The following is a 19,468-nucleotide window of genomic DNA, read 5'->3' on the forward strand; positions in this document are numbered from 1 at the left end:
ACTGCATGTTCCAGGGAAAACCAGTGTGCTAGCAGACAAACTAAGCAGGCCATTTTACTTTCTTACAGGTGGTCTCTCAAATAGTTCTTGGTGGAAATATTTCACCAGTGGGTCCAACTGTGCAGTTACCACTTTCCTTCTCCCCTCATTTCCAAGTGTCGCAGGTACTTTGCCCTGATCACCCCAGAAGGGGAGTCACTGTGAGATTCCCTGACTCATGACCCCCCCCACCAGTCTTTTATCTGCCCCTCCATTCCCCTTACTCCCAAGTTTCTCCAAAAGGCATTGTAGTGGAAGAGCAAGATAATCCTCATTTTTCATTCTGGCCTTACCAAGTGTGGTTCCCCCTTCTGAGATTACATTTAATTCGCAGCACTTGCTGGGTGCTGGGTCCTGGGTCCTGTTTAGGACCTCCATTCTCATCTGGACCTCCAAGCCCTCAACCTGACCATATAGTTTCTTCACTTCCAGTGATGGGCTGGAAGCTCCAAGCTTTCTTCTCTGATAGGTTCCTGACCCAGAGACTCCCCAGACTCTGGAATAGATTGCCCATACATGTCAAGCAGAGTGCCTCTTTGGCCCTCTTCAAAAGGAACCTTGATGATTGGATGGGAGAAAGGAAATTCACCCTGGGGATCACGTCAGTCGCCCTGCTAGACAGGGGTCCAGGGAAGTAAATAGTGTGGGAAAAAATAGCCAGGGAATTGTTATGTCTAGGCTTGTATACGCCCTAGGGCTGATAGCCTATTACCAACCTATGAACCTATGAATTTGTCATATTCTTACATCATCCCAAAAAGTTTTTATCAGGAACATAAAGCAAGTGGAAAAGATTTTCTTTTTGGCCCTTCAGAGATGGATCCCTTTTTAGCACCTATTCCAGCTATTCTTGACTTTTTCTCCATACTAGGAGACTATCAAATAGAAAGGTGGTTGGAAGCTGGAAGGCTGAGGAAGGATGATAACAGGCAACAGTAGTGCAGAGTTACAGTGAGTACATAACTTTAATTTTTAGTTAATAAATGAAACCAAAATAAATATTAATAAAAACACAGACACAGTAGTAGTTTTTATAGGGTAGTACATCCTTCGGCTTATTCTTAGTGTGGCTATTATGCAGTACTTTTGGTTTTCTTTCCCAGGTAATACTTCGTGTCGGTCTTTTGTTTGTAACTGTTTTTGTTTCTTTCTCTGCCAACTAAAAATTTCTTCTTTGGCAGTCGAGTGACCATATATTTTTAGGCATTTCTAGTTGTAGTAGATGTACACTGATCAGAGTTTTTCTTTTTTTGTCTTTTCCTTAGATTGTAAATGGTGATGTAATGTTACAGTTTGACAACTTTTTTTGTAACCATGGTATAGGTCCTACAACAGTTGTTCACTGCCTTACAGCACCTGATGCTTCAGATCTTAATTATGTATTTATTTATTTGTTTTATGTATTTATTTTTGTTGGTTGTGTGGTAAAGTATTAAAAGCTCCACACCACATTATGTCAGTGTTTCAATGCTTTCTGCACATTTGTTATTGTATTGTAATGATTTATACATGTTTCTTTCCAGATTTATTGTTATGCAGTTCTATAAATCACCCTTAATTGCTAACAAGATTCATACAGGTGTTTTGTCTCATTGTTATGTGTAAAAACTAAAGCTTTCTGTTTCTCTCTGTACAAGCTCATGAGTCTTAGCAGTCATTTTCTTTATTTTTATTTTTCCTTTAGGTGTATGGCATATTTTATGCCACGTCATTCTTAGAACTGTACAGGGCACCCCAGAAGGTCAACACAACAGACACCAATATTACTGTTAATGTAGATAGTGATGAACAATACCTATTTTTGGTAATTTTTTCAATTTCCCTTTTCTTTTTGAAATATGATTTCTGTGTTTTTTTTTATGTGGTTTCCTAGTTATAAAGGAAATAAGTTTATTTAACTAATTTTTGATTTTTACTCTTAGGTGCGAGTCATCAGTCCATATCAAGGTCCACCATCTGAGTATATTGCTGTAAAAATGATCCCAGACAGTAGATTACCTCCTAGAAATCTCCATGCTATCAAAGTTGGAAAGACCTATTCAGTTATAAAGTGGCAACCACCTTATGACAGTCCAAATGAAGATGTGGTAAGTTTATTGTATTCCAGGTTTAAAGCAGATATGCATCTTATTTTGCCAAAATGGGATGTGTACTGTGGAGTTGCTTTAATTCTGGCTTTAAGGAGCTAGTAACATAAATATTCACATTGCCAGGTGTTGCATCCTTGGAAATTTAGTAATATATTAGCAGAACAGCTGCCCTCCTCCTAGTTGCCTGTTGAATGGTAGGGATTTGCAGTGCATTACCTATTGAATATTATGGGTCTATATCAGAAGATCAAAGTTTCAAAACTTCGAATCTGATATGGTCGACACCATATGATCGAAGTCTTGAAACTTCAAATCTTTTAACGAAGATCTCCGTAGAGCGCATAAATGGAAGATTTCCATTTTTCTGCACTGTAGTGCGATCTCAGAGTTGGTATATTTACGTAGCGGGGGGTGTGGGTGGCGTTGTGTTGTGTTTTATTACATTTTCAGTGTTTTAAGACTTTGATTATATGGTTTCGACCATATCACATTCGAAGAGTTGAAACTTCGATATTGTAAAATAGACCCGATTATTATTTCATAGGGCACAGTTTTTAGTATAGGCAGGTTCTGAATAAAATGGGTTCTTTTGAAATGTAATCAATGGTTGGAAGTCAAGAAGTTGTAGTCAGTAGCTGTAGATCAAAAAACTGTAGCAAATGAAAAGATTGCTGTTCCCTTAATTTGAATCCTGCTTATTCATCACACAGAATTGGGAAGCTGAATGCAAAGGAATGTTGAGGGCTGCATTGCTGACTGAACTGCTGTACCTGTGTACAGGTGTTTGGATGAGATCATCAGATTCACTGTTCCACTGACAATATGCTGACTGCACATAATGTATCTAGACACATACGCCTTTTAGAATTAGTGTGTTAAGCTGTAGATCAGTCCAAACAGATATTACTGCTGTGATGCATTTTTAAACAAGTAGGCAAGAACAAAGTCTAGACCCTTGCCATCGAGACATTGTCTGTTGGATCCAACCATTCAGAGCCCTTTATATACCATGTTCTTAGAAACATTTGACAGAAAGTTTGAGCAGTGCCACTGTGACGTCTTTATAAGTGGGATTTACTACAGGCTGTCATAAACACAAGTTAGTGCATTTGTAGGTAGCATAAAATGGAGCTGTTGCCACAGTAAAGAAGACAATGTTGTCTATACTTGACTGTCTAAAGCTGGGTAGTGCAGCTTTATGATCAAGTGTATTAACTTTTTCATTAAAAGAGAAGTTTGTGTGCGCCTTTCCCCACTTTTGCCTTATTCAGAAGATCCATCAAAGATTCAGAGGGAGTCTTTGATGGTGGTTGATTGCCTCCTTTGATAAAGGCAGATTTGGTACCTTGTCTTCCTGCATTTGTCCAAACATCCCCTTGTCCCTGATTTTTTTTTTAAATCCCTTTATTATATCTTCATATTTTGAACAATTACTTGGGTAGTTTACATTATTAGAAAGGAAAATGAAACATAGTAACATTTTCATTATTTTCATGCAGTATAGATATAGTTTTGCTTTTCAGCAGTTATCATTCACTCCAGCATTACATAAATTAGTAATTTCCCGCCTTCTCTTAAACCTCACTCCTTCTCCTGAACATTAATCTGCATGTATTTTTCACCCAAATTCCATTTATTTCTAAGTAATTTGTTCTTTCCCTTTTCTAAAGATCTCACCTGTAGTTCATTTATCTCCTTTACAATATACAGCACTTCACTTAGTGTTTTAGATTTCATTTTTCCATTTTGTAGTAATTGCTTTTTTCTCAGCCAGTAGCATTAAGCTTAGTAAGGCCTTATGTCTGGGCACCTCAGATCCTGTATCCAAGGTCAACAGAGTAATTTCTTTAGTTATAGCCATTTGCTCCTCCATCATTTCTGACAAAATTCTCTGAAGGGAATTTTTAATATCTGCCAAGTTGTTACATTTCCAGGAAAAAAATGTTCCCAGTTATCTCTCTTGCCCATCACATCTCTACCATTTGCCATACCTCTCAACCTCTTAGATCAAAAAATCTGGACAACGCCTAAAATGATGGGGGGACAAATGGGAACAGATTTTAAATATTGCTCTTAACAAGCTTAGAAAGTTGATGGAATAATAGGTTTTGCATTAGCATGACTTTTCTGAAGGATGTGGAGTCTTAAGCTCAAAAGTTTGCCATTATTTAATGACTTCAGTCTTCAGCTATTTGCCAGAAAAGTACAGATTTTTGGAGGAACACACCAAAAATATGAGGCAAAAATCTGGACTCTGGGAAAATCTGTACAGTTGAAAGGTTTGCCATTTGCTGTCTACCAGCTTGTAATATAAAAGCACCTATGCAATCATTTCCAAGCCAAAAATCCTACACCCTCTGGATTTTGTTGCATACTTGGGAGACATACAGATGTCCTCCCAGTGTTCATTTGTAAATTGCCTTTGCATTCTCTTTTCCCAGTCTTTTCTAACCTCCTCTGATTGAGTCTTATAGTGATCATTCATATGTAAATGCCATAATAATTATCCCCTTTTAACGGCAGCTTCTGTTCTATACTTGTCTAAAATTCTTAATTCTTTTACCTTCTTCAGATATCTTCATTGCTGATATCCAGGCAGTGTAATTAGTAGCTGGTAGTCAGATTTTGCCCAGTTTGATAACTTTTACAGAATGTTTTTCTGTGGTTTCAGTTTTCACTGTGGAAGAACTGTAATCAACCTTTTGATCTGTGTGCAGTCATCTTCAAAGCCCTTCTTTTGTCTCCTTTTGAAAGGCAAGGATCTGTTCATTCAAACCTCAACCCCCCTCTCCGGTGCTAGAGTCCTACAATTTTCTTCATGGCTCCTGACATTTTACCAGTCTTTCTTCAGACATTAGTAGCCTTCCACCCTTTTCCATTTTCATTGTAGCGTCCTTAATACTTTACAGTGTAAATTACTTCACAGTCTAGATGTTTTTCTAATGTTATCCAAGTGCCCTTCTCCTAGTAGTGTTCGAGATAACCTTTCTCATTTAACTCACTGCCAGTACTCCCAGTTATTCTGGCATGTGACAGACAACTAACCGTGACTTTCTCCTTATTCAGCCTAGTGAGAGGCACATCTGTGTGTCTCACAATGGAGTCTCCTACGGCTAATATGTTGGGTTTATGGTGAAGCCTTTGGCTGTGAGGCACAGGTGTGTGGAGTATGCATGGTATACGGTGTGGAGGGCTGTGGAGATCGTGTGTGTTTTTGCCTCGGAGGCCTCCTTTGGGTATGTTTATATGGTGGACCTTCACATATGTAGGTGTGTTTTTGGTGCCAGATATACTGGCTTGAGGGGGCTAGAGCTTGGACTCTAGGTTCCTAATGTAATTTCATCTCTCACAAATTGTGTTCCTAGCTGGTAGTAGTAGCTAGTTGTCCATGTACATGAGGCAGTTGCTTCACTGTCTCAGGATGCCCATATCAACCTGACTGCCAAGTGGAATTGTAGGAAATTTTCCATCCATGTTTGTCAGAATCTGAGGGAGAAAGCCCAGCGAGAGCTTAGGGGTGGGCCTAAAGCCCAAATGCTTAAACCAAAAACTAAGAGCTTAGCATAACACTTAAGAATAACACAATTTAGAACAAGCAGTAATAAATGCAACAGGAAAGATGCATTTGAACACTTTGGAAAACAGGCAGTAAGTAACAGGAAAACGCAAAGCAAGATGAAGTAACAGAGTAGTAGGAAAAAACAAATTAGAGAAATATAAGCAGCTGAATAAAGTGTCTTTATATATATATATATATATATATATATATATATATATATATATATATATATATATATATATATATATATATATATATATATATATATAGATAGTAAAAAAGTGAGAGAGCAGGAACAGAAGATAATTTAAAGTTAAGAGACTAAAGGGTTTGACCTTCCGAAATGATCTCTGTATTAGGTAGAATGAGCTAAAGAGATGGGACTTGGAGGAGTGTCCCAGGTCATATTTACAGTAGGGTTGGGCAGCTGCAAAAGCCCATACCAAACAAAGTCCTATGCACGGGGGAATGCACGGTCCAAACCATATCCACGAAAAACAAAAGTAGACCAGCAAGAGCAGACACAGATGTGGAAATAAATAAATCAGTCCTTTATTAACAGACCGGTTTCGGCATAGATTGCCTTCCTCAGTGTAGGACAAACAGAAAATGCCCTGTTAACATATGCAATATATACATAATGCAAACCAATAGGTGAACAGAAATCATGAATATTCAAGAGACAATGATAGTAAAAAATATATCAAGAGCCCTGAAACTTTTTCCATTCAGAACCAGGGACTAATATTCAAAAGTCAGTGTAACAACCAAAATTATTCATGAAACATGGATATTGTGGAATATATAAAACACCCTAAAACTTTATGTATTCACAAAGGGGACAAATACAGAAAACCAAAGTGCTAAATAGGAATGTATGAGCATATTTTCCTGAGATGAATACACCAAAAATAAACTGATACCAGTGGAAGATGTTATGAACCATGTAAAAATACAGAAAAGTTACATGTAAAATATTAAGCATTGAGATGGTAAAGAATAATTTGAGAAAACTACTATAGAAAGATCAATATAGCACCCAAAATTATTCATGAACCATAAATGTTGTGGAATACATAAGACGCCCCAAATTTTGTGTATTCACAATAGGGATTGATACAAAAAACTAAAATAGCACCAAAGTGCTAAATAGGAGTACATAACATATTTACCTAAGAGGTATGCATCAGAAATAAACTGACACCAATGGTGAAATATTATAATCCATGTAAAAATATAAAAATATAAATTACAAAAATAAATATTCCTCATTGTAATAATGACGAATAATTTGAAGAAATGGATCCACAAAACTGTCATACATAACATATGTTCATCATGATAGTTGATGAGAGCCCACAAAATACAAAACCATATCAATGTATCAAGGATGAGGAACTGCAGATATTCATATAATGAAATTGGACATATGTAATCCATCTATGTTATAAGCTGAGAGACTCAGTACAAAAACTCACTACAGGTGATCATTGAGACCAGGAGAAAAAAGGCCCCCTAATGTAATTATCCAGTATTTCTCTTTATGGTCCAAAAGACCATGCCAACCCTGTTTGTGACTACAATAGCCTGTGATACGATCAATAATCATAAAACTGAATTTGGCCTGCGGATGTTTAAGAGTATGTTGGTACAAAGCATTCGTAGTTTTATGATTTTTAATATCACTGCGATGTTCATTCATTCTAGATCTAAGGGGCCTAGAAGTCTGGCCCACATAGAAAGCACCGCAGTAGCAGGTTGCTAGGTACACAACCCAATCACTACCACAGTTACCAAATGTTTTGATGTTATATATTTGGCTGGTATTGCGACTTGAAAATTCCTTAGATTTATTCATCAGAGAGCAAGACCCACAATGGCCACAGGGAAAAGAACCAAATAACTCATCCCCATGTAATGTAAGTTGTTTGTGAGTGGTCCCCCCACTACCTATGTGTTTATAATGAGATAAGTATGAACCCAAAGTTTTGCCCCTTTTATAAGCAAAACGACATTGTTGCCCCAAAAGTGACCTCAATTGATCATTAGCAAGCAAGATATTCCAGTGTTTATTAATGGTATTCCTTATCATATTGATGTTTCTGCCATAGGTAGTGATGAATCGAATAGGGGTTCCCAATGGAGTATTTTTCTCCATTTTGTATTCCAACAACTTATCCCGGTTGATCTGGTTGACCCGGCATCTGGCTAAATTGATATCTTTCTTGTCATAACCCCTGCTGGCAAATCTATTGCATAAGTCCATACTAGCTGATTCATATTCAGCATCCTTGGAACTAAGGCACTTAATGCGCATGAATTGTGACACAGGAATACTCCTGATAGAGTGGCGTGGGTGCATGCGGGAAGCATGTAACAGGGTGTTATATTGTGGGTATTTACGGAAAACCTTACTAGATAATGTGAGGTCCTGGTTTTTGGAGACTGTGACATCCAAAAAGTTGATCGTGTTCTGATCATATGATAACGAAAATTCCAGTCCCCATATATTACTATTAAGGTATTCAACAAATTCACGTAAATAGCCCAAATCCGCACGCCACACTAACCAGCAGTCATCCAGATAACGTCGCCAGATGTCCATTTCAACCTGATAAATGTTGTGTGAATTGTCATAAATCATGTACTCCTCAAAATAAGCCATAAAAAGGTCAGCATAAATGGGAGCGAAGGACGCTCCCATTGCTGTACCTTGCAATTGCCAGTAACACTGGCCTTGAAAATACAACACATTTTTATTGAGTACATGTTCTGACAAACAGATGAGTAGAGTATTAAACCCTGGTGTATACAAATTTGCCCTGTTGAGCCAATATTGAAGAGATTGTAGGCCTGCCCAATGTGGAATACTGGTGTATAAGGCCTTAACGTCTAAGGTACACATATACCATCCTGGTTCTAACTGGTTATTCTGGATAATCTGTAGGAATTGGGTTGTGTCCTGCAACCTAGCCCTGACCAAACCCAGCAAAGGTTTAAGATATTTCGTGAGAAAAGCTGATAGAGGTTCCATAAGAGATCCTATTCCAGAGACAATAGGTCTACCAGGGGTTTAATAAGTGATTTGTGAATCTTAGGCAAAAGATATAGAATCTATTTACGGGGTTCTGAAACAGTCAAAGACGAAAGACATTTTTTTGTAATAATCCCCTCCTCTAAAGCAAGCTTTAAAAAAGAATCAATTTCCTCTTTGAAGTGAGGTGTGGGATCTATAGACATATGCATGTAACAAGTTTTGTCTGATAGTTGTGACAACCCCACCTGTATGTAATCATCTGTATTAAGAACCACCACAGCACCTCCCTTGTCAGCTGAAAGTACTGTTATGTCCTTATTATTACGTAGTTGATCCAATGCTAACCTATCACCTGAAGTAAGATTATTTTGTAACATAATATGACCATAATTCTCAAAATGGAGGTCCCTCAATATGGATTCCATAAAAATGGAGACATGTCTATTCATAGGTGGTTGAAACAATGATCTACCAAACCTAAATTCATCCGATATGTGTGAACTATCATCAGCAAAAAGCAATTTTAAATTAAGGTTGCAACAAAAAACCTGTAAATCCTGTATAATATGATATTCTTGGGAGAAGAAAGCTGGTATGTAATTGAGTCCCCTATTTAATAAGGCTGTTTGTTCCTCAGATAACAATGTTTTAGAAAGATTCAATACATTTTGGTTAGATCCCTGGGCTGAAACTAACTCAGAAAATTGTTCAGTAGACCCTGAAAGGAGACATTTGGAGGTTCTTTTCCTGTGCTTCCTGCCCCCCCGATGTCTTGTGCCACTTCTAAAGGGATGTTTCTATTACTTTTCTTTCTGTTTGGTGAACCCCTATCAGAGACCCCCTCACTATCCGTAAGGGAGGATTCATCCCCTGAAGTGCTATTAAATGAACTATCCCTATTTTTCAAAATGGATCGAGGTCTCTTTTTGGTACGACTGGGCCCTGATCTTGTTTGGTTCGTGTCAGCAAATCTGACAGACTGACTGAACTCAAATGGTCTGCCCCTTTGATAATCTGAAAAATCTCTGTGAAATTTTTTGATTTTACATTCCTTAATAATCTTCTCATGTTCAGTCAGGTCTTTAGAAAGTTTTTTAATATTATCCTGATATTTCAAAGAAGATTCAAATTTGCTTACATCCGAACATAATGTCTTAATTTCTTGAATATTCATATCAACAGTCCTTTCATAGTATTGTAATAATATATTCACAAATAACATGGACCCCATCTGTAATGCTTCTTTCCAGTCTTGATTCAGCTTATCATCCGGTCTCCCCACTAAGGGTTGGAGACGTATTCTAAGTCCCCTGGGGGCCATCTTCTGAGTGGAATATGCTCGAAATAATTTTAGATGCCAAATATTGGATCCAAGTGTTTTGAATGCCTTAGTAAGGGAATGGAAAAACATGTCACAATCCACAATCAGTGATTGTTCACTTGTGTCCGGATCATTGCTTGGTGGGGTGTTGATCCCAAAAACACCTATATCCTGCCTATCAGCACATAATCCGGACAAAATGCTATCCAGGTCCATGCTGTGAATAAGCGTGGGATAAACCCACACTGCTAAGGACAATAAGATAATGATATATCAAGTATTCTTGATTATTAGTTATATGCAACCCCAGACGTACCAAAATGTGATGGATTCCTCATATGAACAATATTCCAAATTCAAATATATAATCCCAATATAAGGCACAAGAACCGAACAAAAGGACAGGAAGCACACCACCATTCAAAAACAACTTGGAAAACTAATCAAGTTCAATATAAAAAACTAGGCTAATGAACACAAAAGTGTACATCTAACCAATAGTTTAACCATAAAAAATGTCTATTGGTACGTCCCAGTTATTATTGGTCAACCCCAAATGAGAAACAACGCACAAAATGGTGAACTACCATAAATGAATGATCTAACCATTTATTCTGTGGAACCGAGCAGTAGATATGAATCCAAGACAACCAAAACAATTATTAACATCAATCAAACTATTTGGGACCATATATCAGAAACAGTGAAGAATTCAAATCAGAGTGTTCTAAATTAGAAATTAGCATATGGCTCAAGGTATCTTGAAAATCAAAAGATGAATGATACAACAAGAAACAACTGCATATATAATATGTAAGGACATGGGCTAAAGTTAACACCAATCCAAAAAAATATTTTTTTGGAGATCATACTAATTAACATAGAAAGCTTATGTGTAGGAACTAGAGTGTAACATCCCCAATTAGGAATGTAAATTCAGCCACGGCTGTATTATTATCAATATCAGTGATATATGTTTAAATTCAACCGTCCATTCAGTATGATAAGGCAAAATAACCTAAAAAAACCTATATTCCCTGATAAAGGATATATAGAGCATAGTCCCCAATTGACATTATACAATGATTGTGAATCAATATATCCAAAAAGCACCAACCACTCCCTACGCTAATGATATCAAAGCAAAGCTTATACTAGTTTTAATAATAGTCATCACATATATGGAAGACAATATAGGGACGTAGTGGTCTGTAAAGCCAAAGAGTCATATAAGGACCAAATACAATAAGTTTCAAAAATCACATAGGCTAAATAAAAAATCACCCCTATAACTGAGAATGGAACCTGATCTAATAGTACCTAAAATTGTGTAGGCAATATCCAACAAGAAGGAATGTGACCTAGCTAACAGTTTACAAATGCACTTATAATAACCACATACTAATATATTAATAAAAGGTCCTATTCTGTAATCATAAAGTCCATATGTTCATAATGCCTAAACAGATCATTAGCAGAAAAAGGAGCCAATCATGTCACTGTAATGCCCTCAGTACAGCAAACTGATTTAACAATCTGTATATTCAAATCTAAGAATGGTATCCAGGATGTTACCTAAACCCCTGAAATATTCAAAAACAGACGATATCAAACCTCAAAAATATACAAATATGTTGGCCTGGATCTTAACACATATACAAAAGCCACCAACTTTAAGAATGCAACAGCAATAAGGTGGGAGAAAAAAAGTTTCAGATCAGAAAACAAAATTCTGCCAGCAAATATGTAAATAATTCAGTCAAGCAAAAATAAAGACAGTGCAGGAATCTGAACAGTTAGCGCCAAAATACATACTTATCAGCTCTATATTTCCAGATTGTTTGAGAAGTACTCTGTCAGAACACAAGGAGATTCTAGCAATGCTACACCACATCACATATGCACTATAAAGTCTGTTAACAATAGGTACTGTTATGACTCTATCATAGTCTATGTTGGTGTGGATGACTTGAGACGTACCTCTCTGGACTTTATGAAGGAGGACATGATTGAGCTTGCTGACTGTGTCCCAGGCAGGTATGTTTGTAGCCTTAAACGGCATTCTGCCTGAATACAAACAGAAAATAATTGACTTTAACAGTTGTCTTAGTTTCTGGTGTCATTCCAGGGGGATCCAGTACCTGACAGCCTGGGAAGATATGATCAGCAGACCACAATGCTTTCCCAGAGATGGCCTGCATCTGTCTCACCTGGGCTTTAGGCTTCTGGTAAAGGCTGTTGCATCCCCTATAGTGCCTTTTTTAGGAAAAGTGATGAGGTTAAATCTACAAACATAAAAATTTCAACAAAACACAAATTAAAGGTCATGCTGCTAAACACTAGGAGTCTAAACATGAAACTGCACTCATTGCAAGCATTCTTAACCCTGGAAAATGCTGACATCTGTGCAGTCACAGAAACCTGGTTCAAAACTGTGGAGACCAGCCCAGCCTAACCTGGTTACTCGCCCTGTCATACATTCATACCCCAAACTGTGGGCAGTAAAGCCAAAGGAGGTGGAGTTTCAGTATACATTAAAGACATACACACCTCCAGGCTAATCAAACAGTGTGATGCACAAGAGACACTCCAGGTGCAGTTAACCATTGACAAAAACCTTATTCAAATCATAGCTAGCCACCGGCCCCCAAATCTGACTCAAGATGTCAAATCCGCATATTTGGACCTGTTTGAATCTGTCAAGATTCAACCCTTTACCCTGATCCTGGATGACTTTAACTTCCAAAACAAAGATAGTAAGAACTACTCATGCCAGAATACAAATGCCCAGAGATTCCTTGATTTTGTCAATGCAGATGCCTTGGAACAGCTAGTCAGTACCCCCACACAAGGTGATAATATCTTGGACTTGGTATTAACCAACATGAGTAACCACGGCAACATCCCTATAGTATCATCCTTCCTGGTAAGATCCGACCACAAAGCGGTCACTTTCAAAGTCATCATCTCCCCCCCCCCCCCAAGCTAGGATCAGACATAAAAACTTCTCTAAAGCTGATTACAGCCTCTTGAGGGATGGTATAAACAGCTTCACAGCCCTGTCCCCCTCTGTAGGAAGTGGCACCAATATCCAAAACTACACCAAAGCACTATATGAACATTTATGTAGATGCATGGAATCAGGAATACCCAACAGAACTTAAATCATCCTCCGCAAGGAAGAGTAAACCTGTCTGGTGGACATCTGCAATAAATAAACTCTGTAACAAAAGGAAAAAAATTGCTGTCCAAGACCAAGGAGGAGCAGGTGCCCAATTGGAAGCAATGCCTGCTCAGCCTGAACAAGCAAATAAGAGCACTAGTGAAATCATCCAAAGCAAACTTCGAGTCCAAATTGGCCACGTCTACTAGAGACATTCATAAGACCTTCTTCACATATGTCTGCAACCTCAAAAGAAGAACCCAGATCTGTTCAGAACTGGTGGTCATGGAGACCACATATTCAAATGCCATAGATATAGCAAACTTGCTGGTTGACAGATTCAGCAAAAACTTTACTCCACTGTCCCTCCATCAGTAAATCAGGGCATCCCCAGTACCTGCCCCCTTCCCCTTATATCTAGGGAACAGGTCATCACTGCTCTCGCAAAGGCAAAAAGTACAGCCTCCATGGGACCCGATAACATCCCAGGCTGCATCCTACATGAATTCAGGCAGGAACTTGCAGCATCATTAGGCAACCTATTCAACCAAAGCCTGAGTACTGTCTTCATCCCAGCTGAATGGATAACAGCCACTGTCATTTCTTTACACAAAGGTGGAGCATCCACCGATCCGGGAAATTATAGGCCCATCAGCCTAACTAGCCTGATCTGCAAGGCCATGGAACCGATTTTCATGGACCTCATTAGCAAGGACATTGGCAACTTCCAAACACTTGATCCCACACAATTTGGCTTTGTTAAGGGGAGGTCATGTCTGCTAAATTTGGTCGACTTGTTTGAGACAGTCTCCAAAGCCATGGATGAGGGGAAGACTGTACACACCGCCTACCTTGACCTGGCCAAAGCCTTTGACACTATTCCCCACTCTGGCATAATAGATTAACTCTCTCAACTAGGCATCAATCCATATGTTACCAGATGTGTAGCAAACTGGCTGACTGAGAGAGCCCACATAGTCAAAATAGGGGAAGCCACCTCAAGCAGTAGACCCTTAACCCCAGGTTTCAGTCTTGGGGCCTCTGTTATTTGGGATGTACTTTTCTGAGGTGCAGGCCAAAACCACTGAGCTATGGCTGACCAAGTTTCTGCAAGCTGGGTGCTGTCATCAATTCCCCTAGTGATGTGGACATCCTCCAAGAGGGTCTCACTCAGACAAATGACTGGTGCCAGAAACATGGCCTCAAGCTGAATACTAAAAAATTGCATCATCATCCTCTTTGGGGAGTGTGATCTCCCCACATATTATCACATTAATAACAATGTCCTAAGCACGCAGTCAGTCATGAGGTATATGGGCATCCAGGTTAATAGCAACCTGACTTTTGGCCACCATGTTGCTTCCGTTGTATGGAAAACCTTCTGCATGGACCACCTAATAAGTAAGGGTATCTCATCCAGAGACAAGGAGGTTATAACATCCCTGTATTGTTCCCTTATAAGGCCCATTATTGAGTACAACGCCCCTTTCGACATGTACCTCGCAAAACACATGCAGCAGTTGGAGAGACCACAGAGGTTCCTCACCAGGAGAATCCAGGTCCTCAAATATCTACCATATGCAGATAGGCTAAAAGCCCTATCCCTCTACTCAGTTTCATACAGACTCCTCAGAGGTGACCTCTGTCTGGCATACAAGGCGATCACGGACCCCACCTTGATGGGACTGCTGCATATCCACAAGCCAAGCTCCACTCGAGTAACCTGTACACATGGCTTCAACCTGGCCTCTGACATTAACAAGACTTGTTGGTGTCAGATTTGTGTCCCAGAGACACCCCCCCATCTATGGAATAGACTCCCCTCTCCACATCAAGCAGAGTGCCTCTTTACCCCTTTTTAAGCACAACCTGGATAACTTGATGGGAAACAGAAAATATACCCCTGGAATTCCACCCGTGTCCCTGCTGGACACAGAGACATCAGGTGCTGATTTATCTAAACATGGGCTAAACTCTTGGCTTGGCTTATAAGGGCCTCAGGGCCAATAGCCTAGTAACCTCCTTTGATCCATAGTTCAGTCCATCTATTACCATTGGTTTTGTCTTTGGCTTATCTTAACATTATACTAATGAAATTATTTTCTTCTGCTCTGTGAAGCATTAACAGTGGACTCTGAAATAGTCAGTCTTAGTGTTGCACTTTTTGTATAGCTGATTAATGATCCTTCTTTTGTTCTGTTTAGTTATGTAATTAGATATTGTGGATGTAATCAAATTTTTCACACTTTCAACATGTGTAAATTTAAAACCTTGAAAAATTGAAGCCTACTGCAACTGCCCCTGACAATCTATGTGGCAAATATCTTAAAACTAGCAGATGAAGCTATTATATATCCAGTCTCGGTTCTGATAAAGTGATTCATATTACAAATTAAAGTCCCCTTGCTGCGGATAAAAGAACATTCATTATTCCACTGCCCATGGATGGTATTAATACATATCTTTCAAGTTGTAGGTCAGTTGCCATTTTATCTCCCCTATCAAAAATATTGAAAAAATAACTGCGGTGGTGGTGCTGTGGTAGTGTTGTCGCCTCATAGCAAGACGTCCCGTTCGATTCTCAGCTAGAGCGTCTTCTGTGTGGAGGCATATGTGAATGGGGCGTGCCTTCGTTGAAGGTTGTGCGTCACGGCTGGTAACCCGGTACGTAAAAATCCACTATCATTAGTGGACCGGAGTTCCGCTGTGGCGATCTCTAACCGGGAAAAGCCAAAAGACACAAACAATTAAGTCAAAAATATTGAAAAAAATCTATTCATGTGTGACTTCTCAACTATGTAATAGATACCAGATTCTGTCTTCAACCCAGCACAGCTTCTGTCCTCATCACAGCACTACTACTTTGAGGAATTTTGTTAATACTGAAAACACCCATCAAAATTCTGGAAGCCTAGTCTCCACCCTCTTCCTAGACTTATCAAGAGCTTTTGAAACTCTCACATAAACTCTCATCCTTAGTGTGCACCAGTTCTACTTTGCAATGGTTCCATTTCTATAGCTACTTCTCAAACAGAGCACAGTAAGTCAAACAGAGCACAGTAAGTGAAGTGAAAAAAGATTTCTCTGTCTTCTTACCAGCAATTATTGGTGTCCCATAAGCATCTGTGCTAGGCCCTGTACTGCTAAATGTGTTCAGCAATTACATCTACAGTGCTACAAAAAAAAATGCTATCCTAGTTCAGTGCACTAAGTCTACCCTAATCTGCTCTGCCAAAACTCTCTCAAAACTCGAGTAACACCTTACATAACAATCCGTCTTACCAATTTGAAACATGGTTAAATAATTTACGACTAGTTCCAAAGCCCCCCCCCCCCCCCCCCAAAAAAAAAGTACTGCTGTTTACACAAAAACTATTGTCTTTGCCAACACTGTGAAAGAACAACTAAACCACAAAAAATTACTGGGTGCCATCATAGATGACCCGTTGAAGTCTGACCAACATGTATGTCTCATGGTTAAAAAAAAAAAAAAAAAATCAGTAAAACTAGGTACATGTTACAGAGTAAACACATACCTCACTAATATAGACAGAAGACATATAGTCTCTACTTTCTTTCTTTCTGCCATCATTCCTGTATGCTGCCCCAGTGGTTACTAACCTTTAAGTCTCGCAACTCTCTAAACTAGAACAGTGTTATAATATAGTAGCCACATTTGCAGTACACAATAACAGTAGGAACGCACTGCTGCCTAGTAATCAGAGAATTAAACTGGTTAGAACTTCCACATCACCTAGGTTTTTCTCAGCTAACTACAATACAAAGACTTCTTTATAGCCCAAAAAAATTGCCCAGCCCTTAGCAACTTATTATATTACTCCTCCAATAGAATTTTATGCTGTAGAGAAAAATTACTAGTCAGTATAACCAAATCACCTAATACTGTAGGTGACTGTATTCAAATAGTAAACTATGGCACCACATACCACTGAAATCGAGTCACAATGTAACCTCATTTAAAACACAGCTAAAGCTTCACTAATACATGAATAGTTTTACTAGCATCTCTGAGCAATATACATAGTTTTCTGACACTGCTCACCCCCTACCTGTATAGTTCTGTCAGTTTTATGATAATCATATATAATTGTCTCTGACTTTCTTAACCTGCCATCTTTACACTACCAAGTTCCTCCCCACTTCAGTTTCTCTGAATTTCTAAGGTCTAATCACAAGATCTATTATCTGTTTGACAGACCCGCTAATGCATTTCTTCAAATGCTCAGTGTTACATATCTCATAAATCCATAAACATCTTTTATATTACAGTAGTTGCCTTTACTTCATATGAATGTAATCTAATGAGAAAATTTTTGTCTGATTGTTAATGTATATTATTTAATGTCTGTTTAAAATGTTTGCAGTATGTTGGAGCTTTTCTCCTCAGGCCTCAGCTGAAAAGGTTTTTATTTATACTAAACCTAGTCAGATAAACCTGGTAAAAAAAAGCAAACTAAATAAAAATAAACTAAAAGATATGCACATTGCATTTGCCTATGGAAATAGGCCATCAATGTAAAGGGTTTATAGGCCACTTACCTAATTTACTGTCAAACAAACACTCCTACAGGCTATTGAGGAATGATCTATGCCTAACATACACGGCACCTCAAGAAATACAAATCCATGAGAACTACACGCTCCAGTGACTTAAACCTCAGCACAGAAACAAATAGAACATGCTGGAGGGACAGATTCATATCCCAGAGGCTCCCCTCACTCTGGAACAAAATGCATATGAAGTGTCTAATAACACCGGATTCTGGGGGAATCAGCGCTGAGGTTGTCAGACGTCCCTCCATATTAGTGCTTCAGCCCTGGATAGCTCGGGTTCAAGGTTGGCTTCAGGGTCAGGAGTTGTTGGTGCCAAGAGTTCCCTTTTATCTTCAGATCAAGGAGAGCCCTCTGAGCTAGTCATGACTTCAGCCTTTGAAAGGGTAATGGGCAGGTTCCAAGAATGAGGTGTGTCCAACTGGGTTGGTTTCACTGAAATCCCTGTAGGAGTCGTCATCTTCTAATAAAAAAACTCTCCGAGACCATGACTATAAAAGCGAACCGTTTAATATGAAGAAAAAGCTGACATAAAACTAAATAAAATCAATTCAGTTAGCGCTTTCACATTTATCCAAATGCTTCATCAGACTGTTAACAATTATATATATATATATATATAAGGACCAATATTTTCTACAGCAGAAAGGAGTGGCCATGGGTACTCCATGTGCCAACTCCTACGCTAACTTAGTCATGGCTTACTGGGAGCACACTTATATCATACGGAGTGCATACTATGGTAGTAACATCAGATTCTTCAAGCGTTTTTTTGATGACATTTATTTAATTTGGAGAGGCAATGCTGATACACTTAAAGAATTTATAGAGTATATGAGTGGGACCATGGATTTTCTATCCTTCACAGGAAAGTGGTCCTTTGATCGGATAGAATTATTGGATGTTCTGTTGTTGAAAGAAGGGAAAGATATACAGACACAGCTTTTTAGGAAGGAATGGAGGAAGAACACCATCCTGCACCATAACAGCATGCATCCTCCATATGTCTACAATAATATAGTGAAAAGTCAAGCTCTAAAAGTCTCTAGACCCACCAGTGATGATACTAGATTTAAGGAAATGGTAGATGTTAAGTTGTCTATCTCGCCTTCGTTCTTGCTGGTTGGGATCGGAGCCGATCCTCGGCTCTGACTCTGCCATCTTCAATAGCTCAAGAGCTGTTTACTGGCTCGAGGCTACCCCATATCTCGTAATGCCTAGCGATAGCTACCCAGGTCTCGTTTGCCGCTTCAGCTGCGAGGGTGTTGTTTTTCTGCCTCAGGCTTGTATATTTAACTTTTTGTGTAAATTCTCTCTAGAATTTAACTTTTCTAGTATTTTTCTGTTTTATTTTAGGGATAGTGTTGTTACTGTTGTAGTTAACTGTTTTTTCTATAGTGTTCCTTTTTTTTTGTTGTAGAACTCATTTAAATTAGAGAGTTCTCTCCACCCCTCCCCCCTTCCGCTGGTTAGCCGTTTAACTTAGAGGCTTTCCTATTGTTTTTCTTCTAGGTTAGCCATTTAAATTAGAGGCTATCCTATTACCTTTAAAAAAAAAAAACAATCCTTTATCTATATTCTTCTTAGATAGTACTAGTGTGTTTTTTGTGTCTGAGTATTTTTCTCTTATTGTCGGTGTTAAATTGGTTAGTTTCTTTTTTTCCAGTACAAGCATGTCCAAAGAAGC

The 19,468-nt window shown here is 38.6% G+C and overlaps 1 protein-coding gene across 1 annotated transcript in view; it reads left to right on the forward strand.

The window, feature by feature from the left end:
- Positions 1–19,468, forward strand: part of SORL1 (sortilin related receptor 1) — a 5,131,225-nt gene that overhangs the window by 4,778,087 nt on the left and 333,670 nt on the right. Inside the window, exons 42-43 of the mRNA XM_044081038.1 lie at positions 1,724–1,843; positions 1,962–2,126. Of these exons, the coding sequence (XP_043936973.1) occupies positions 1,724–1,843; positions 1,962–2,126 (285 nt within the window). The remainder of the gene's footprint in view (positions 1–1,723; positions 1,844–1,961; positions 2,127–19,468) is intronic.

Source organism: Protopterus annectens, chromosome 8.part0 (assembly GCF_019279795.1).
Source record: "Protopterus annectens isolate FY-2018-M chromosome 8.part0, PAN1.0, whole genome shotgun sequence".
Lineage (NCBI taxonomy): Eukaryota > Metazoa > Chordata > Ceratodontiformes > Protopteridae > Protopterus > Protopterus annectens.